The sequence below is a fragment of the Mycteria americana genome, chromosome 1, assembly GCF_035582795.1.
Source record: "Mycteria americana isolate JAX WOST 10 ecotype Jacksonville Zoo and Gardens chromosome 1, USCA_MyAme_1.0, whole genome shotgun sequence".
Classification (NCBI taxonomy): Eukaryota; Metazoa; Chordata; class Aves; order Ciconiiformes; family Ciconiidae; genus Mycteria; species Mycteria americana.
In genome coordinates, this window is record NC_134365.1 from 68,778,647 (window position 1) to 68,800,406 (window position 21,760).

A 21,760-nucleotide genomic window follows, 5' to 3' on the forward strand; every position below is an offset into this window, starting at 1 on the left:
GATCTGAGGAGGTTACTCCAGATTTATATTGCTCCCTTTGGCCAAATGATTACATGTTCCTTTTTTCTTTAGGACTCCTACCTTATCAAGGGCTTCATTCTGCAAGGTTTGAGCCCTGCCATGAGGGGCTGGGTGCTCTTGCTTTCCCTGCCATCAGTGGCTGTGGAGAGCACTCATTATCCTTCAGGAATGCTCAACAACTTTCCGAAATGACGAGCACCTTCCAGTACTTGAGCCGGGTTAAACGACACAGGAACAGACTAATGCTTTGCATTTGGCCCAGACTCTGCTTTTGAAGGACATGAGGAAGTTCTTTATGCTGGACTATAAGCCTGCTCCTGCTTTGACTGAAGTGAGTGGTATTTTATTTTTGTACTTTGATGTAGAGAGGAGCAGGACTGGACCTGCTGTGAGAGTGATTGATTTTCATCAGCTTGTGAGTGGTGAACAGCAAGCAGGGCAGGCTGACTGCTGCACAGCATCACTAACAGATTCAGCCGCAAACACAGCATCACCGTCTTTTTCACACTTCCCTCCACCCACCTTCATCAAACAGCTCCTCTTCATTAAAGCAGTGCCTCTGCTCCTCTGCTTACTTTAGAAGTGTTATGACACTGCTGTGAAGCACAGAATTCCCTAAAGCCTCAGAGAGAAAAAAGATAAATGAGGCATCCTGAGCAATGACTAAAGACACAGAAAAAGGAAGAACACAATGCTGATTTCAGCAAATATCCATGCTTCCACAACACTTACTCACTGTTAGACTACTTCACAAACTTGTTGTGTAAAGAAACATTGCAAGACAGCCATGAAGATGATATAAAGAATGAACTGAGCAATGATTTTCCTCTGCCTCCAGTAGGGTTGACATTGAATTTGGCCACAGCACCTGCCATTATGGCTTGATACAGTTTGAAATAGTCCATGAACAATAACTGAGTCTCCTCTCTGATAAAATTCAGTGTTTGAGTTATTTTAAATGTCCTTTTATCATGTTCCTGTTGTTTGACTTTATCTGAATGGATTATGTTTGGAGAATGTGCATAGACAAATACATATGCTAATAATAAATACAATAGGTGATTAGATACAAACAACAGGGAGCCAGCAGCGCAGCCTGCAATGAGCTCTAGACTAAAAGTGGTTACTAATATAACTGAAAATTGTACTTTGGTCATTAAAAAACACAGGTAACAAACCAGCAATCCCAGCAATACTACCAAGTAGTATCCTTCCACTGGTCCTCTCACTGGTTTACTTTCACATGGCTAAAATATATTTGTTAATGTAGCTCAAGAGAATGGTGAAAGAAAGGAAAGAAAGAGTTATGCTTTCTATTCTAGTAGCTAGGAGGGGGGTGGATGAGTGGGTGAAAGGGAAACGTAGGTTTCAATCTGAAGAAGAAGCACATGCTACGCTCCAGTTTTATGGTGCAGGGTTGTTGACATTTTCTCAAGCAATGAATAAGAAATGTCACATAAATTCATCATATCTGAATTCAGTCTTTCTTATACAGTCTGGCTGCCTCTTTCACCAGTCCTTTAGTTAGAGTTCATACTTTGCTCAGGTGTCTTGGCCATAGTGTGGACCTATCTTCCTGCAGAACTAGCAGACTCTGTAAGCCAGGAGAGCAAAAAGAGGGATGTTTAGTTTTGAGCCCTGTAAGACTTGTAGTTCTTGCTCTTTTTCAATTCCCATGGTCCCTGCTTGTGGAGACACTACCCGCGTTCAGAGGTTTTGGCAGGACTCACCATCAAACACCATCTGATGGATCACCTACTACAGAGTCTGAAGACTTAAACTGCCCATAGATCCTAGAGATGTTTACAATGATTTCATAATCGACCTGACTTCCAGAGCTACATGAAAGTATAAAACCCCACTAAAGATAAAAGAATAGAAGAAATGTAAGGTTTTAGAACAAGTTTCCAAGTAAATTTGATTTGCTGGGGGGAAAACCAAAGCAAAACAGAATATGTGGAAAGTTAAATACTCCCATTTCTCAAGCCTGCAGTCTTGAAACACTTTGTTTCACTAACTTCCAGATTAAGAAACAAAAGTGAACACTGTGGCAGAAGCCTAGATTCGAGAAATGTCAAGGAAAAAGAAGAAACTGTGGTAGGAAAAATTGGATTGTCACTGTCGTTATATGGCACTGTAGCTGCAACCTGGTAATGTGCAATAAAACTGAGACGAACAGTTTGCTTTGAAAAGCACTTAGGTTATGGAATAAAATCACATGCATCAAAATTATGGCATAGAGTTCTGTATTGCATAATGTATTGCATAAGAGAAAATAGAGAATAGCTGTTTCACATTAATACTTTGTCACAAGGGCAGGTCATGGATGCCAACAGTGAATGAAATTTCACTGGAGAAAGCAAAACAGAAAAAAAAAATCTGATTCAGTCAACTTCAAAATCACACTTCATTCAGGGTAATTTTTTAAAACTATTATTGTTCCAAGCAAGATGACTGTAACTAAAAGAGGCTTGACAGAAGGAGGATATTTTTACTATGTCAAGTGTCAGCCCTTTGGATTTAATCAAAAGATCGTTTAAGTCTCTTTGCCTGTAATTTCTCAAGTATAGTCAGGCTCCTTATTTCTGTGGATTTTTCTTACCGCAATGGGCAAAAGAAATATTTTTAATTGGCTGAGGAACTCTGGCACCGAAACTATTTTAATTACTTGTTTCTAAACATAGAATACATATAGAATTTACTTTAATGCTTTATTAAATCTTGCTGCAATACTGAAATTTTCCATTTAGCCTAAACACAGTTTTACAGATTAAAAGAAATAAAATTGAAGGGAAAGCAAGCCCACACTCTTTATTACATTAGTCTTTTTTTAGAATGACAAAATTAAAACAACACCCACATAAAATATAATTGCCAATATCATTCCACTTCGTTTTTCAGAGCCAAAGAAGACAAAATCCATCATTCCCACCTCCAGGTCAGCTGCTCAGCTTTTTTTTTTCTGCCGAGATGACTGCTATACCTATCCCTGCCCAGAAGAGGAGTCAGTGAGAAGAGCTGGGTGTTAGGGACCTCGCACTGAACACGTTGGGCTCAGAGGACTAACCTTCTTGAATTTCAAGAGTACTAAGGAATGTGCTGGATCAGACACCGGGGAGGTGCTTTTTTACATAATTACCACAATTTCTTAGTAGAAGACTGCCTCAGGCCCCCTGTGGCTATGCACTGCTGGGCTGCAAGTCTCTTTTGCAAAGCTTTTGCTTAATTAACTAAGGGAAAATGTATTTAAGAACAATAGGTGAAAGGCACTTGAGTAACAGAGGGGCTGCACGCAAGGTCTCATTTAAACCACATGTGTAGACCACAGGGCGGTGGTTCCCCAGCTGCAGCCCATCTACCTTTTGCAGTAGATCATAGGGTACGTGGCTGGGCGCAGACCTGGGAGCTGCTTGCTAAAGACTGCTGATGATGCAACTGGAATTCACCTAAGAGCTCTGCAGGCTTACACCACAAGGAATGATTTATCACTGTATTATTTTAGGTATATGCTCATGAAGTTACATCAGGCACAAAGCTGGAGCAAAGTTTGCTATCTACTCCTACTTATCCCATCCAAAGGGGTAGTAAAAATGCAGTGGGCAGTGGAGGAAAGCAGGTCTCTGCTTTAATGTAGCTCCAGAAGGCAACAACAGTGGTGAAGAAGTGGCACGGACCGGCGTAGGTAATGGGGCCTTGGTTGCCAGCCCTCACTGGAGCTCTGCTGCTGTGTTCTACTATTCTTAACAGTCTAAAGCTAGCATGGATACGCCTGCTGATACTACAAATGAATCTTCATTCTGGTGTCTAGAGAGGTGCTCAAATACCTGTAGCCAAGTGTTGAGTGAAACTGAACCCTGCTTGGTATTAGAGGAGATGTTGATGGTCAATTCCTGGTGCCATTGGTCCTGGCAGTGCAGCGGGGATGTGGCAGATTGAATTATGCATTAATCAGTTTTGATCCAGTCACTCTTTGCTGCTAATCAAATTACTCTGTTCAGCTCAGCATTGTTGTGGAGAGCATCTACTCCTGTGCGAATGCAGTTCAAGTGGCACGCTAACGAGTATACCAACTAAATTAACTTTTTCAGTGAAGGCAAGCTCTAGAAGGCTTAAGCCACGCAGAAGTCTTTACTGAAGAGTTGCACAACAAAGTACATTTTGCCCTCTTTGTGAAGACTGTGTTATTATTTTGTTTGTTGTTACAAAGAGAAGTACAGAAAGATGTACAGAAAACAACGGTATTCCGATGACCGTGTGGTATTAAATTGTATATGTGAGGAATACAAGTACATGAGAATTGCTCAGGTTGGTATTTTGTGGCTGGGGTCTGTGGAGGTCTGAAAGGGCCATTTGTGTTAGGTTGTGCAGGAGGAGTTAAGGCCTCACATCAGCAACATGACTTCCTCTAAACTGCTGGCTTGAAAGTAACTTTTAAAAAAGTATTTGAAATGCCAGTGTGTTTGCTGGGGAACATATTATTTACACAGGGAAATTTCCAGATTTTTTTTTTTCTTAACATAATTTTTCATTTGTAGTTGCCTGAAAGGCATGGTACCCAATCATGTGCTCCTCCTTCAGTACATTCCCGTTGACTTCAAAAGACCGCTCTCGTAAGAAGGAAAGTGCTTGGGTTTGGTTTATTAATATAAAAGAGGAACATGATATAAATAAACTAGATGACTCGCGTGTGCCAATACTTTGTTAACCTGAAAGTTCCCGATTTGTGTCAGTGTTCGCGTGGGCTCTCACTGCTCCCCTGGCAATACAACCTCTATTGCACTGCAGCAGCTGCAGTCATGACTGAAATGGCCATAGGATAATGATTATTTTTGGGGCAGAGGCTGCAAATCCTGTTTCTTTTAAATAATGGAGAGCACGCATTTACATGGCAGTTATTTGCATTGTAGGTTGCCTGGCAAATTAATGCCTCTTCAGATGATCTAAACTGAGGAAAAACCCCAACCTTCCCTTGTTCACACAGTACCCGCGCACACGGAGTTATCGTTGCTCGCAATTTTAAAGAATTTTAAAGGCTGTTTGAAAACACGAAGTTAAGTATTTAATGTATTGAATAGGCGTAACATAGGACTTGAAGAAACAAGCAACGGGCGCAGGCTCAGCGCCTTTTGAACCTCCTGCGGCCCAGCCCGCCCTGAGGCGGAGGAGGGGGCGGCTGCGCGCCCCGCCGTCGCCCCGCTTTGGAAAGAGGAGGCGTTGGTGGGCAGCCCCGCTCCGCCACACCACATCGATCCCGTGGCCCTCGGCACGCTGGGAACCTTCTTCCTTCCCCGGGGGGAAACCACGGGCAGCTGCCCCAGCCCGGCGCCCGTCCACCGGCGGAAACTACAACTCCCATGGTGCCCCGCGCGCGGCGCGGTGCACGACGGGAGTTGCCACCTCTCCGAGGCTGCGGGGGGGGAGGGGCGAGCCGCTTCCCCAGCGCGAGCGGGCGCGCGTGCGCAGGGCGGGCGCGGGAGGGGGCGTGGCCGGCGGCGCTGGCCCTCCTCCCCCTCTCCTGTGTGTCGGTTTCGGGCTCCCGTCGCCATTTAGCGCGGAGACGTCCCCGGGGCGGCCGCGGCGGCTCCCGCTCCCTCCTCCCGCCGCGGCGCGGGGCGCCACCCGGACTCGGCTCACCTGTGGCGGCGGCGGGCGGCCCCCGGTGAGGAGAGGCTGCGAGCCGCGGGCGGGGGGCAGGAGGAGGGTTTCCGGCTCCGTGCGAGGCGGCGGCGGCGGCTGCTGTTGGAGGGAGCGCGGCCCGGCCGCGCGCGGGCGGTGGCTGCCTGCCTGCGGGGAGGTGGAGGCCGCGGCCGCCATGGGCGCCCCTGTGAGGCGGGGCTGAGCCCCCGGGCCCCCTTTCTCTGCCCCCTCGCCGGGGTGAGGGCGCTGGGCCTGCCCAGGCCTCCCCCGTCCGGTGCGAGTGACTGAGCGCGGCAGCTTCCTCTGCGGCCGGCGTGCGGGGCCTGCCCCCCGCTCCCTGCCTCGCCTCCCGGCCCCTTCCCCTCCCCTCCCCTCAGTCCGTCGCTCCGGGGGGCACCCGGGCCTGCCCCGCTTTTTCTCCATCGTCGGGGAATAATTGCAGCGCGCTCCCCTCGCCTTAAAGCAGCCGGGTGAGGCACCGGCTTCTCCCCGGTTGGGGGCCTGCCTCCGGGCGCCTCCCTCCCCGCCCGAGCCTGGTACTTGGGCTTTTCCTCCCCTCGCCGCCCCCATCCCCGCGCCCCGTCTCTGCTCCTGGTGCTCCATGTCGGCCCCGCTGCCCGGCTCCCCGCTGCAGGATGGATGCAGACACTGACCGGGGACCCACCCCGCCGGCCCAGCCTCCCCAGCAGCCGCCTCCCAGCTCCGCCGTAAGGAGCCCTTGGGACCCTCCTCTGTTGCAGCTGCAACGGCAGCCGCGGACAGGCGCGCTCCCCGCTCAGTGACCGGCCTCTTCCCTCGCCTCCCCCCCGCCGCCGCCTCGCCCTAGCAGCGCTTCCCCGGGGCATGATGTCGGGGGGCGCCGCAGACAGCGGCACCGCGGCCCCTCGCTTCCTGGCTCCCCCGCCGCCGCCGCCCAAGAACGGTTCCAGCTCGGACAGCTCCATCGGGGAGAAGCTGGGAGCTGCCGCCGCCGCCGCCGACCACGGAGCCTCCGGGGCCGGTGGAGCAGGCGGCGGAGCAGGGAGTGGAGGCCGTAGTGAGGAGTACCGGCGCCGCCGCCACACCATGGACAAGGACAGCCGAGGGGCGGCAGCCACCGAGCACCGCTTCTTCCGCCGTAGCGTGATCTGCGACTCCAACGCTACGGCCTTGGAGCTACCCAGTTTGCAGCCCGCAGCGCCCTCGGCCCCTGTCTCGGGAGGCAGCGCTGCTCCCTTGGTCTCTCCTCCCGAGTGTGCCAGCCGGACCTCTTTCATTGCTGTCAGTGCTGCCCAGGCTCCCTCGCTGCTGCAGCAGCCGCCACCGCCTGCCCCGCTTCCCCTCGAAGGACAGTCCGCTCAGGAGCCCCCTGCCGCGAAGGATGCCGCCCCGCTGCTGCCCAAGGAGGAGGAGGACGAGGCAACCGCGCTACCCCCCACCAGTGCCGCTGGCAGCGCGTCAGCTGCCAGCCGGGAATTTGAGGAGCGGAGGACACAGCAGGAAGACATCGAAGAGCTCGAGACCAAGGCAGTGGGCATCTCCCCGGATGGCCGCTTCCTGAAGTTTGACATCGAGATTGGAAGAGGCTCTTTCAAAACTGTGTATAAAGGACTGGATACGGATACCACTGTGGAAGTCGCCTGGTGTGAGCTGCAGGTAAAATAAATAAAAATTGTGAATAGCCAAAGCACAGTCACTCTCCCAGGTGCTAGGCTGTGTGCCTGAAGGAGGCAAAACCCATCAACTCAAGGTCTGCTTTATTCAGACAGGCAACTGCAGACCTTACCTGAGGCACTCATTTGGAAGAAAGGTGCAGCCTTTCCTTGGAGTCAGTTTGCCTTTTAATTCTTTTAAATACTCTGCTCTCTGAAGATTTTTTTTAGCTTTATCATCAGAAAACGTACTACAGTTCTGTTTTGTATAGCATCTTGCATTTTACGCCTCCAAAAGGTAACTCAGAGGATTGTAAAAATACTTGTACGCAGCTTCAGGGAGGCTGAAGGAAAATGTGCCCATTGCAATATAGGTGAACACCAACTTGAGCTAGCCTTAATTTTTTGAAATTTGTGTAGGTGTTTTCCTTAGGAAAAAAATACTAAAATGTTAATTCCACAGACATTTGGTATGTTTGTGGCAGTGGATTCTTGTAGGAGGTAATCCTAGAGTATACACAAAGTCATGTAGTGCATCGCATTGCTTAGTTTTGCAAAGCTATTTTTTCATTCTGAGTTCTAGGGTTCTCACTTGATACAGGCACAAGGAAGAAGGTAATTGTTTCCTTTCTGAGGCTTTAAAAAACCCCCTGAAGTTCAGCCTTTCCAAATGACTGGCAGATTAAACTGGGCTAAGACACTACTCTTCTACCAAGTTTCTAGCCTGAGCAGAGCCCGAGTTCTGCAGAAGCCCAGTCTAACGATGGCAAGAACACCCTTGGTTCCACGCGAGTCAGAGCTTGTATAACCGAGATGTAGGGAGCTGTGCAACAACCTTAAAAAAAGTGGGAAGAGCTTGGAGTACCAGGAACAAATACCTGGTGTACTAGTTTGTTTTCAAAGCCTCAACATTAAATTAAAAGGATAGTGCTTGTTTTTTAGTATTGGGTTTCGGTGCAATCCATAGAGGGGTTCATGTGGTATGGCTTTATTATTGTGTGTGTTCCCATCCAATTTATGGCAGACAAAAGAGCATTGGGTCAAAATCCCAGAAGTCTTTGAGGGGTTTTTAAGCAGTTAGCTGCTCACAAATGACTGATTGCAGTGACTGCACCAAGACTTTCTTCCCCTCAAAAGCAATTTATATCTATTCCAGTCAAACTGAGAGACTTTATTAAGAGGTTTCTCGACCTGTATTCATATGTGCTTTTGGATGATTGCTCAAGCATTCTATCAGTATCTTGGTTGATTATGTTATTGCCATTATTCTATGTTTACTGACTGTGGAAGTAAGCTTCCAGTTTTCTTTGTGATCCTTAAGCATGCCTTGCTCCTCCATGCTAGCTACATACTTACTGTGGTCTTTTTTTGAGCATTAATTTTAGTAAAAAAGTGAAATTATCCAGTGTTGGGCTCTACTTAACCTGTTCATGTGCAGTTTGAACTCAGAGGAGATTAATAATCCACCAAAATTATATGAGTTTTATTTGACATTTTAATATTTGCAATTTTAGAGTTCCTTGACTTTAACCCCTGAAATCTGTTTTAATCTTTACATTTTACTTACTGATCAGAAACCAAAGTCAGCTTGGCATCAGTCACTTCGCTAAAATTCTATTGAAGTGTCTTCATCATCATCAGTACCATGTGGACAAACTGTCTAAAGAAGCACCTTCTTTGAAGTAATTTAATAAAAAAGCTTATTTATAAAGGGAATGTTGATGAGCTTTCAATTGATTGAAGAATTTTATTTAAAGTGACAGATTGCAAAAAGTATGAATGAAAATATTTGTAAGGGGGAAATATTTGATGTTTTGCATGGAGATTAACTACCTTACAGAACTGCCTTGCGGATTAAATTATTCTGAAGGTGTAGTTTTCCTGTTGTAAGGAGACTGTGTACAAAATAACAAGTTTGAAACAGCAATATAAATTTTATAGCTGTTAAAAGTATTTGCTAAAGGAGCTAGACTCTACAGCTAGTAGACTATTTTAAGATTAAGTCCTGTTTTATTGTTTGCACTTAGAAATAAAAGGAGAAACTTGGTATTTGTTGGTAGGATGGGTATGTCCTCTTCTTTCTCTAGGAAAATATAATTGTTGACAGGTTAGTGATATTCATCATGTGTGATTTGTATAAAAATACAATCTGGATTCACAAAGATGGACTGAAACTTACATGTCACTGGTTTTCCAGAATGCCATGGTTTGAGGATTGGTGAAGCTTCAAAGCATAAATATTTTATTAGGGAAATGTGAATTATTTTCTTCCATGCTATATTATACCAACCATAACTAACTGATGATTACTTTTAATTGTATTGAAATAACTTTCCTTAGCAATAGAAGAGCTTTTCTTCTATTGTTCGTGCTAGCAGGCGTAGGCATCCTAGGTGTGCCACCTCTCTAGAGTCTTCTCAACAGTGCTACTGTAGTGCTGCCGGAATGAGGCTGCTTAGCATGATTATACAGACTAAGTTGTTCCTCTCATGGCTTGTCCAAAGTTGATAAAGGTGTATCGCCATTCTTGATTGCAAGTATAACGGAATAGGGCGAGAACAGTTTGTACTTTTGCAGAGTCTTTGGGCGTATGTTCTTTTAAGGCTTTTCTAGCATACCTCGAATGCTTCAGTTTCTTTAAAATCTCTGCTGTTTGGAAGGAAGCAAGATGTCAGCTGCTTTCATCTCAGTTAAACTACAGCGTCTAAATATTGGAGCAAATTCTGTAGTAGGAATCTTGTGGATGAAGGACAGCACAGAAGACTTTGTGATGGTCTCTGGCAGAATGACTTTTTAATGCTGAATAATGCAACTATACCTAATTTTTGTGTGTGTGATCTGTAGTGATAAAGTGTAAAACCTGAGAATATCAATATGCTTCCTTTCAAAGGGAGTTTGGGTGCTGTTTATCAAATGCAGCTTGGGTTCCCAAGTTGCTTCTGATAGTCTGGAGAATATTGCTCCATATCGTTAAGAAGGCTCTCGAACTGCCTTGTAATGCCCCTTATGCTTGATGTACTGAACTGTGGAGGAAATAGAAGGAGAAAGAGCTGAAATTCTATAGGCAACCTAATGGTGTTCTTAGTATCTCCAGCAAGGGAGGTCCTGGCTAAGACTCTAGTTTTTCTGTGGAAGATGGGAAAATTTGATTTGAAGGACTTGAGTATTTCAAGGTTGCTTATAGATGTGCAACAAAATCATAACAAAGGCGTGACTGATGGACGATCCTGGTTTACTTTGTGGCCTGTCTATATGAAGCAAATTGTAACTGAATCTACTTTGAATATTGGATGCACGTATTTAAATGTGAAATATCTGCCCTGCCGTGAGCATAGTGGAGCTGTGAAGAGCTCAGCAGCAACTGCTCAGAGAAATTGCTGCAAGGAAATTGTTAGTGTAGTGTTAGCCTTCAAACACTTTTATTCCCATTGTATATATTCATCTCAACTCTAGTTATTCTGAGTAAAGTGTGCCTCCTACTGTTGTCATTAGCACATCTCATAAATTGAGTGAAGTAGTAGTTAGTGTTACTGCTTTAATGGTCTTTAAGTAAGCAGGAGTTCGCAAAAGTGGTTACTGCCTCTGTTTTCTATTTTAATTTGAAATAACTCTTCCTGTACAATCGTGTAACTGGTTAGTCTTTTTAAATTACATTTCTGTACAATAAGTCTTTTGTGACCTCTGTACGGTTCGGGTAACATTGTGGCTAAAATGTGATGCCTCTTCCCGTTGCATTAAGTTTATCTATGCGAAGTAATACTCTTACGCTGAAGGTAGCAAGAGTCACATAGCTGACTGTAAAAGCCAAATCTTAGGGGTAATGTGTCATCCTCTGAGTCCCTGTTTCTGTTTGAATTGGTTTTAAATCAAGACTGTCATTTAACATCTGGTTTACAGAACAATACAGGGTGGTGCAGTCACTTGCTGGACTGCAAAATCTTGTGTCTAGAATTATTGCTCTGGGTTCTGTCATTCAAATTAGTAACATTTCAAATATGAAAGTGTGCTTGATGATAATGGAAGATAAATTGGGCTCCTTTTTTGAACTATATGTTGTCGGGCATTTGAAGACTTATCTTCTTTCATTTGGACAGTGTCTTCTCTTAAAGGAAGCATGATTTAGAAACTGTTAGTAGAAAGACATTTACGTTAGTTGAAAACGCATTCCTGGTAAACTGTGTGTGTTGGAGAACAGCACCACTTATGTGGTATGTCCTGTATCACTCCTGTCCTTTGTATTTCTTTGACAGAAAGGGTAGGTTGATCAGTCTGCAGTTACAGTTCATCTGCTTGCTGGTATGTCACTTTGCCATTCTTACTCTGGCTTCAGTGCAGTTTGTCAGGTTATTGTGCTTAACATGAGCTGCTGGAGGGGAAAAGGAGGTTGAGGGCTGTCTCTGAGTGAGATAGAGCTTCTGGGGGTAAGAGATGAGTTTGAGAGGTGAAAGTGGTGCAAGAAGAGTATGTTGTACTCTTCACAGCTTCCCCTCAAAGTAGGAATTTTTCTTACCTTTAGTTATAAATCTTCTGAGTAATAAACTAGTGTAGGTTACATGTATGCAATTCTGTTGCAGACTGTTAACTATAGACCAAGTGTAGGCTACAAATACTCCAAGTTACAAATGGATTTTTCTTTACATAGGCAATAGCAATGAAAAAACAGTTGAGAACAAACGTAATGCCATAACCAAATGTGAACCACGAGATTCTGTAGTGCACTCTGGTAAAAGTGATAATGCAACTGTTTGTCACTTTATTACAGGAAGTAGTGAGGTGCTAAATAATATTTCCATATGTCAGAATTTTTCTGAGTGTAACAATGTGTAGAATTTAACTTAAAACTCACAATACAGGAAGTTGCTTGGATATGATGTAGATCTTCACTTTTAGCGATGCTTCAGATTTAACTATACCTATCTTTATCTCTTAGACTTAGAGCTTTATTTAATACTGACTTTTAGGTCAGCAGACAACAATGGAATGTAGTTTCTATACTGTGGAGTATACACTCCACTGCAGGCTCACTGTGATAAATAGCAGCTCACTGAAGTCAAGGTATAATTCTTAAAAATCTCTTTGCTTTCTGGACTGGCTGAGCTGGGAATGTTTCGGAAGCTGCATGTTCAAGTCTGACAACCAAAAAAGGTCTTGTAACACTTAACTGTGGTATCCTGTAGTCTTTTTTTTTTTTTTTTTAAAGCTGGTTGCATATTGCTCACTAGGACTGCAAAGATGCTAGCTCTGATGCACAATTGTATAGCTACATTAAAGCAAAATGGAAAACCAGATCAAAACCTTTGTGCAGTGAGAGGAAGCTGAGGAGTGTGGACCTGGAATTCATCTGCCTGTTAAGTGCTATTGGAAAATGATTACATTCTGCTAGGTCTGGAGGAATAGTCAACATCCTGAAACAAATATACATTATTTGAAAGCTCTAACTGTGGTTTAATTATGAATTAATTTAAAATTTAATTTAAAATTTAAAAATATATTTCATAAAACTTCTACTGAAACAGATCAAGCTCAAGTCTAATCCAGTATGGTGACTCTCATGCCTACCCTCTACTTCACATCAGTGTTTAAAATAACTCTACTGGTCTGTGAGTGTAACTATATGTGGCTACAGCCAATGTAAGAGCAACAGTGTGCCTCCCGTTCATGACTACTTCTGGGTCAGATGCATAATTGTCACAAATGTAGATTAATGAAGGTATGTGACAATCTCTGTGAACATAATTTTGTACTTATTAGCTCTTTTTCTGTTCTCAGCTTTACAAATTCTAAAATACCGAACGCAAAAAGCTGTAAAACCATAAGTGTATAATCGGTTTATAACACTTTCAGGTTACACTGGATTTCCAAGTGTCTTGAAGTGTGCATGCGCAGGGAACTTGAAATTTTGTGCAGTAAATTCTAAATATTCTGTAGGTTTTCCATGTTGTAAGGTAGAACAAGTTACTGGTACTTACTGGCTTCAAATCTCTGATGTGAAAATTTCTCCTTTGGCTAACAAACAAAACACAGCTATATTCCTGAGTGTTTGTACTGTAATTGATACAATTGACAACTTGATAAATGACATGGGAAAGGAGCCAGACTAATTACCTGCAGAAGTATAAACAGTGGTCAGGCTCCCTCAGACTTTACAAAGGTGACCCTGAAAGAGAGAAGGGAGCTTTAAAGTACATTCTGGAGCTGCAGCTGTTAGGAGACCTCTACTTAGGAAAATAATCTTACCTCAAAGGGATATCACTTTTGGAGATGGCTGTGTTTCAATTTGTAACTGGCTGGTTGTGAGGCAATAAATATAATCGGATAAGTACATTCTGAAAATGCAGCATTTCTTATGGAAATAAACAGGTTCTTATTTGTCAGTTTGGGTGGGTTTGAGAGCTGCAGCATTAAATCTCTTAAATGAGATTTGTTTTGGGCTGTTGTGGTTTAAAATAAAAACATTTAGCTTCATAAGTAAACTTTTGAAGGCTAAGGAAAAGTATTAGCACTATAACCTTTCTTTGAAAGGGGAAAAAAAACCCCCACCTGATAAAACTCCCTGGAGACATCCTGTATAGAGTCCTTTGAGAGCTGTCTAGCAGAGTAATAAATAAGCAATAATAGATATGTGGTAGTCTCCATGGATGCAGTGCATGGCATCGTGCAGATTCAGTACCTTTTGGTTAGCAACATCCCTCCGGGCCACATGGCCTTTTTCGTATTTTGTCGTTGTTTTTTTGTTTCATACCAGCAGCTTCTTAAAGAGCACAGCTCTGACTGTCACCCAGGTTCTCCATACTGCATGTGACAAAGTTTGTGCTAAGCAGTGGCAGCCTTGATGCTTCCTATCATGCGTCTCTTCAGAAACTCTCACTTCCTGTAAAGATTAGCGACCTTTTTATTTTTGAGATCACTAATTGGTTCTTCCAAATCATGGTTGAGTTGAAATAAAAGCTGAGTATTTTTCTGTTTCAGTCTTTAAGTTCACATTTTCAAGCTTGTCTTAGTCTTGAGAGTTATTAACTTAGGAAAAATGGAAATGCAGACATAATGGCTATAACATTTTGGGCTATAAGAAAAAGAATAAATATCATGCAAGTTTGCAGTCCTTCCGCAGCTGGGCATAAGATTTTCTCTTGGCACAGCATGTGTGTTTTTTTTTTTTTTTTAATAGCAGATGGTAGAAAGTTACTGTTTTCAACTCTTAGAACTTTAGATAATGATTCCATGGTTTTAACTTGATCTTGACGTGTGTATACCATGTCTGGAAAACCACTCTTCCAGTATGCTTGAAACAATTCCTATTTTAAATAGCTGGATTTGTGGTGCTGCTTGAAAATCAATTTCTCGGAGTAGTTGAAGGCTTTTATCTAATGTGAGGCATCTGAAAGTCTTTTCAAATATGGTGTTAAAATTCCTGTCCTAACAAACAAGGCTCAACTTTTTATACTGGCTTCATAAGTATTTTTGTGGAAGCTGCTTACAGTCCCCAGGACTTTCTTCTAGCTGATTTTGAGAATGATTCAGGCTATGTACTGAAACTTAAACAGTGTTTGAATATCTCTTGTCAAGATACTACAGATATCCTTATTTCTACCTTATTTCCAACTTCTTCAGCATATTTAGAAATTGTCATACCAGCACTTCTCAATGTGTGGTTTTGGTTACCCTCATTATTCCCATTGGGAGAGGCGGGGAAGTGAAGAGGTGACTAGGATTGAATCTGTGGCTCACTTGAGGTCATCCTGGTGAAAGGGAGCTTGCCCATTTCTTGTGTTATGGGCACAACTTACAGAATACTCCTTAACTCCATGCAGCAAAGAATAAACTTTGTGTTAATGATGTTCTGTGCTACGTGATGCTATCCTCTTAACCCAAAAGGAGATCCTTGCAACAAGATAATCACAGATATTGCCAAGTCTTCTTTTTTCTAATTAGCCAGAGTAAAATAACTGGGATGGAATACAGTGACCAGAAGAATTCAGATTTGGCTCTCAAACATATTCTGAACTTTTCACCTGGTGATGACAGGTGCATTGCACATACCCAGGTTATTCTAAAGCACTTCCAGATTTGCCTGGGTAATTCCTAGCAGCACTGTATGTTACTTTGCATGGCTCACAAGCAACTTAACATGCTCTTAGTTTATTTTTCAGCAAAGGAAACCGCAGCCTGCTAAAAAATAAGACTTGTGTCTGTATTTTTTTGTCTTGCAGAAGCTGTTTAAGTATTGATATCTACATAAAGCAGTAAGCAATTTTTACAAGGATAACTCATTCTAAATCACTCAGGGAGGCAAACTTACCAAGCTTGGATTTATCATTTTCAGTATAAGAACCTTTGGGATTGCTATCTGCATTCTTAGTTTATAAATCCTGCAAAAAGTATGTTTATACTTGATGGCCATCTATCTTGTAACTGAAATATCTATGAGCTTTTAAGTGATGTGTCAATGACACTGGAACTAATGCTTTGCCCAGGGCTGTGTGTTTTAATGTAGGAGATAACATTTCTTTTTGTACTCAGTGTGCCCAAGAATACGATTCTGAAGTCATCCAGTTCATCTATTGGCAGTAGTCTGGGCAGCAATTCTCTGGAGTATATCTGTTCTGTGTACAAGATCGCTATGGTTCTTTTCAAGCCTTCTAATTTTGTGAGTGGTTAGCAGGACTCCTTTTAGCGCATTACCAGTAAGATTAAAACAAAGCGGAAGCTTTGGCAAGTCTGATAACTTGTGATGTGGATGCTATATTTTGAGCCGCAGCTCAGAATGGTTTGGATCCCATGCCTCTGTTAATAAGCAGTCATTGATAGAAACTTTTGATAGTTATCCACTGAACAGCTATTTTTATGCTTTAGGACAGCAGATGGTGTGGAAAATAAGCTTTATTAGACCCCTTACATGAGGGAGAAGCTTTGTTGTTTCTGTTTAGCTGTTCTGGATCATCTTTTTCATCTGAATGGTTTCAGCCATTCCTAATTTCATTGTGTCAGTAACTCAAGATAGTGGGTCCTGATAGCAGATTTGGGGCTAGCAGCAGAAAGCAAAAAGCTACAAATTGAAAAACTAATTTAAGTGATTGAGCGTTTATTACCACCATTTAGAAGAATTTGAAAAGAGTAGGAATATCTTATATCTTTGTAATTTGGGTAAATCTGAAAAAACTATGTAGGATTGCTGAGCTAAATGGAAGATAGTACAAAGCTGATACAAACAATTATGTGCATTTTATCTGGTTTTGGCCAGTTAATATAGTCTCATGATAGTTTAAGACTATCCAGCTGATGGTGTTACCCAGTTTTCCTTGGACATTTTGCTCTCTTAGAGTAACCCTGTGACTTGTTTCTGCTTTGCTGACTGTTGCTGGCAAGTTTATGACCCCAATCTGAATGTATTTTGACTGCTTCTATCCTGGCAAAGACTAATGACATACAAACAATAACCCACAAATATTGCTATTAAAAGCTTCAGCAATCCAGGCTGATTATCTTAAGGATCTGCAAATCTGTGTACACTTATGTAATATGCATCTGTTAATGGCAATTTCTGAACTGTTAGCAGGTTTTGCTTAAATGTTGCAAAATGTTACCATGTCTGTTTTCAAATCTGCTTCTTTTAAGTGAGGCTTTTATTCCTACAGATATTTTCCAACATAAAACTATTTTTGGCTTGTCTCTTCCTTTATTCAGCTGCTTACGGTATGCTTTCATTTGGGAAATGTAAGTTGTGTATCTATATAAAAATGCAAGATGCTAACTTAATGTGCTGTATAGCTGGTTTGGACTCGGAGCCTTTGAGTCTTCCCTAAAGAAAAAAATATGATAAGTGAGACTAAACTTGACTTGGAGAGTCCTTGAGAAACAATCCATTCATACAGGTATCCTACAGTAAGAAATACTGTCTGAACAGTGGTTGAAATATTTTTTTATATTGCCCTCTCTGGATGTAGATAAGTAGAGACTGATAGTATGTAGTATAGCTTTTGGGGGCATGGTTTTTATTTGCATTTATTGTGATTGGGGCTTTGTGAGTTGTTAGGTTTGCCAGGAACAGTGTGCTAAAATGGAGAAACTGCAGAAATGTCTGATACAAAAATAATACTTTAAGTTTAGTTTTAGAATGTTTTTTCTGTGGTTTTCTCTACTTCCTTTGCAGGCAGCTTGAGCTTTTTTCTGCAGACAAGCAGCTCAAAAGCAGAATGCATTTCAGGTTGTCTGTACCTGGGGTGGGGGTGGGGAATTACACAGGGCACACTTGAATTTGAATTTTTTTGCCTCTTGATGGCAACTGTGAGCCAGTTCAGGTGATAGTATGATTTTTTTTTTTTCTGATATCATTCTACAAGCCTGAACGTATCGGACAGGTTCAGTATTTACCCTCAGGAACAACAACAAAAAAATAGTAAAGAGGCTCTGGGTTGCTGCTGAAGACTTAAATGCTGTAGTACATTAATAGATTGTGCGTGGTCTATACCTGAAGATTTGTCACAAAAAACTGTCTTTAATACTCAGGTTTCCTCTAGGAAAATGTGTATGTGTTACCTATGGGCTCCCTTTAGTTTTGTAGACTACCTGCTTGAATGTTCAGTGCTTTTCGGTGGTTGTAGCAACAAAAAAACAAATTGTGAGAACTCTGAGGAAGAAGAACAAGGAATTTTGACCTCTCAAGTTGTAGTCATCTTGTTTGCAGAAGTGAAAAGATCTCAGGGAATTCTGGTTCGAGTTGCATTTGTGCTTGAAGTAAGTTTCATGTACAGAACAAATAAGTAGTTATCATCCTGTTGTTTAGGGACTGCCTTTTTTTCTGTCTACGTAGGAGAACAAATCTTTCAGGTTGCTTTAGATTGTAATGCAACTACTTAAGAATGGTCCCATAGTTTGTAATTTGTCCCTTCTGTCGGGTGTTAGTAACAGAAACAGTTTTGTCCAAATGAGTTTCTTGATGTATTCAGGTAGTATGCCTATAAAGCAAAACTTGCTACAGTCAGGTTAGACTAATATAGCTTAATATCATATACTGTTCACTTCCTTTCCTGCTTTTTTGACAGACTGGTGATTTTTCTTATAGTTGGTGTCCCTAGAGTTTCCAAGGTGTTTGCATAGATGCATCAAACGGGATATAGGGCTTGTTGGGAACAGTGTATGTATGGAGAGGGTAAAAAAAAAAAAAGTGCCACAACAGTAATACAGCACAAATTACAGCATATCAGTGCAACTGAACATGATTAAATGTATATGATAGCATTTACTTCAAATAGGAAAAATAGCCAGTTGTCTTGTCTATATCTTGGGACTAGGGTTAAAAAAAAAATTTTTCTTCCTCCCATTCAGTATGAAATCTTACTTCTGAAATTTGGGCAAATCCCAGAAAACTAAGCAGAACTGAAGTTTGATTTCTTGGTGTTGGAGACTCTTAAATCGGTCATTACTGTTGACTTAAGTGGTTTCTTCTAAGGAACTTTGAGAGTTGAAAAGGCATTTACAAGACAAAGGTGAGGAATAGCAAAAAACCTTGTTTCTTAGGATGTACATGACATGAATTTTAAAGTTTATAGGACCAGACAAGTTTAAACAATGAACTGATTCTGAAAAATCCCATTGCTATGAATGGCTAGTTCAGGAAAGTATAATTAATATCATACTTGTACTAAAGTTTGTGAGTTTCTTCACAGCTTTTTGCCAAAATGCCTCCCTTTGTATTATTAGTTTAGTAATATCTTATTGAATAAGCTACCTACTGTTGACTAAGTAGGTAGCTTAAGCTACGTACTGTTACACAAATATTTGTGTAACTTACATGGAACATGTAAAGTCATTTTATGCATGTATTCAGACTTTGAGCTGTATAAGGGCAGCAGCTAGTAACGATGAACATTTTGTTGCTATTCGTTGTGGGTTTTTTTAGTATTTCGTAATAGATTGTGTAGAATACACATTTCATCTCTAAGGCAGAACTTTGTGACCATAATGTAAGAGTTAGAAAGAGTTTTTTTTGAACCGGACAGACAGTGTTAGGTTTATGGTTGGACCAGATGATCTTAAAGGTGTTTTCCAACCTAAATGATTCTATGATCTATCCCAAACCAGGATCTGTGGCCTAGTTACTGGGAGATGACTAGCTGTTCCAGAAGGCTTTCTGGATCTTTTTTCTAAGGTATTTAGATGAAGAGCTCTAAAGGGTTGAGTTGAAGAAGAGTGAGGAAAAACTTTGCGGAGAATTGCTGCCCCAAACGTAGAGATGTTGGGGAAAACTCCTAATGTACCTATGAGATAAATGGTTTCTGCTTGATAAACCCATACTTTAAAGTCCCATTATTCCTTGGCATTTGGGAGAAAGCATCCTTAGATTCTAAACCATGTAAGTGATAGGGTTTTGAATTTGAGGCTGCTGATAAACTGATTCAGAAGAATCTGCAAGAACTCTGGTAGTCCTTTTTTCATGTATGAAAACTGACACTAGTGCAAACAGCAATTATCTCAAATGATGAAGCAAAGAAATGATTCAGTTTCGTGAAGAAAGTTTAAGTAGCTTTAGATTAGGTCGAGCTAACCAAAGGAAGTATGCCAGGATCAGCTGTGCTAAAGCAGCTAGCTGTACTTTCAACATCAGCAAAATAATTCCCAAAATTCTTTTTGTGGTAGCCTTTGTTATTTACTATTATTGCAAATTGCTGGTTGGTGTTCTGAATTGTTTAACTGAAGGTTTGCTTCACTATGGTTCTTCAGTGGTTTGACCTCTGTCAGAAAGCAGTTGTGGCTTCTAATGTGGCAGCTTATAAGATAATACTGAATTTCTAAAGTATGCTTGTGTTGTGTGATTTTACTGTTGTGTCACATCCGAGAGTGTATATTGTTCAACTTCTGATCTTGATAACTTTTTGCAGCAAACCTCATGGTTTGGGTAAACTTGTAAAATTTGAAGGAGTCTCTAAAATCACTGATAAATACCAGGTTATGACTCAACTGATATGCACGTTAACTAGGTTGGTATGAATGAGTGCAGTTAAAAAGCAGCTGTAAGCATAGTGATGTTTTAAGTATATTTTGTTGCTTAAGAGGAGTATGAAATCTGAGGAAGTCGGCACTGGAATTTAGAATGGAAAGAATGAGTTGGTTGACAATGTAGAAAACTATTTTCCACTTTCCCTTTGACTTCTGTCCTTATCTTCTCTGGCAATAATATGCAGGGAAATGGTATCTTTTGTTTTTCTTGTTCCTGTGTGGGAATGGTAATTGTTCTTGCTTCTTACCTGTTCAGGAAGTATTCTCATTCCTCCCCACCAACAAAACACTGTCTCAGTCATTGCCAAAGTCGTGTTTTTGCTTTATTTTTCTAACTTTGGCCTTCCTGAATCCTCCTGTGGTCCCTGTATAAGCCATCTGGCAAAACAAGGATGTCCCACCTCCCCCTCCATACTGTGGAATGAAAGAGATTTTGTGTCTGTGTTCGGCTACCCTATGTAAAAGAATAATGATCATGGTTAAAACCTGCATCTCAATTTTGACTCCTGGAGCTGCCTTTTTCCAAACTTAGATTTTCCAGCTGGTAAATCAATCTTATCCATGGAAATGTGCTTATGGTTCTCTTGGGAATTTGCCTTATACTCTTGCCTTCTCCCTTCCCCCTTCTCGAGCCAAATCTCTTTCCAGGAAGGGGAAAAAAATATCCATGGACTAGATTGAGCTTCAGCTGAATAGGGTATCTCATTTCAGATATACTTTCTGCTGCTTCTCAAATGACCAAAACATAAGTGACAGCTGAGTTGTCTGTTTGGCGTGGGTCAAGGGCAGTCCAACTCAGCAGTTTCCCTTTCCTCTTCCCTGAGTTTTGTTTGGAAGCAGTAGCGATTTGCCATTCTATATAGTCATCCTCTTGTCATGAAGACCAGATGGAAATACGTCAGTTGTTTCATGTATAAATACACAGTCCAACAGCTGTGAGTTTATCAGGAGTCACTAGGATCACAAGTTGGTGACCAAATTGTTAGTTTAGAGGGCTGTAAGCATTACTCTTAACTTGAAATAAAGCTGTGCTATGGAACCGTTAGAAGCACTGTTAGAAACACTAAGACTCACTGAAAGAAGAAGGAATGAAGTTGAAGCACTTAAATGCAGATTCTTTTTTCAGGTGAAGTTATAATTCTTTTTCTAGAGTATTACAGAAGTCCTCTTACAGGGATGGTAGTGTTTCAGCCACTGATGCTGGATTCTACTGATGCTGTTCCTAAAGTAGCTAAAAGGATTGCTCTGAAATTTTCTAATTGTCTCCTTTCCTTTTGTAGGTTTACTAGGTAAGAACATTTATCCAGACTACTACCCAGTGGTCTTTTGGCCAGTTGATAATCCTCAGTCTGTGTTTCGATATGGATTTCTAGCAAAAAAGCTGAGATACCTGATGTGATCCTAGCTAACAATGAATCAAGTGTAATGAGATTCGCAATAAATCTACTTGACACTGGTAATTAAGGGCGTTAACT

The 21,760-nt window shown here is 41.8% G+C and overlaps 1 protein-coding gene across 4 annotated transcripts in view; it reads left to right on the plus strand.

Annotated features, from left to right (window-relative positions):
* The first annotated feature begins 5,550 nt into the window (after positions 1-5,550).
* Positions 5,551-21,760, plus strand: part of WNK1 (WNK lysine deficient protein kinase 1) — a 108,954-nt gene continuing 92,744 nt past the window's right edge. For 2 of the 4 annotated variants that reach the window (XM_075504265.1, XM_075504272.1), the window contains exon 1: positions 5,551-7,293. In XM_075504265.1, coding sequence (XP_075360380.1) covers positions 6,502-7,293 — 792 coding nt within the window. In that variant the 5' untranslated portion in view covers positions 5,551-6,501. The remainder of the gene's footprint in view (positions 7,294-21,760) is intronic. The other 2 variants (XM_075504283.1, XM_075504294.1) reach the window with 1 other exon arrangement.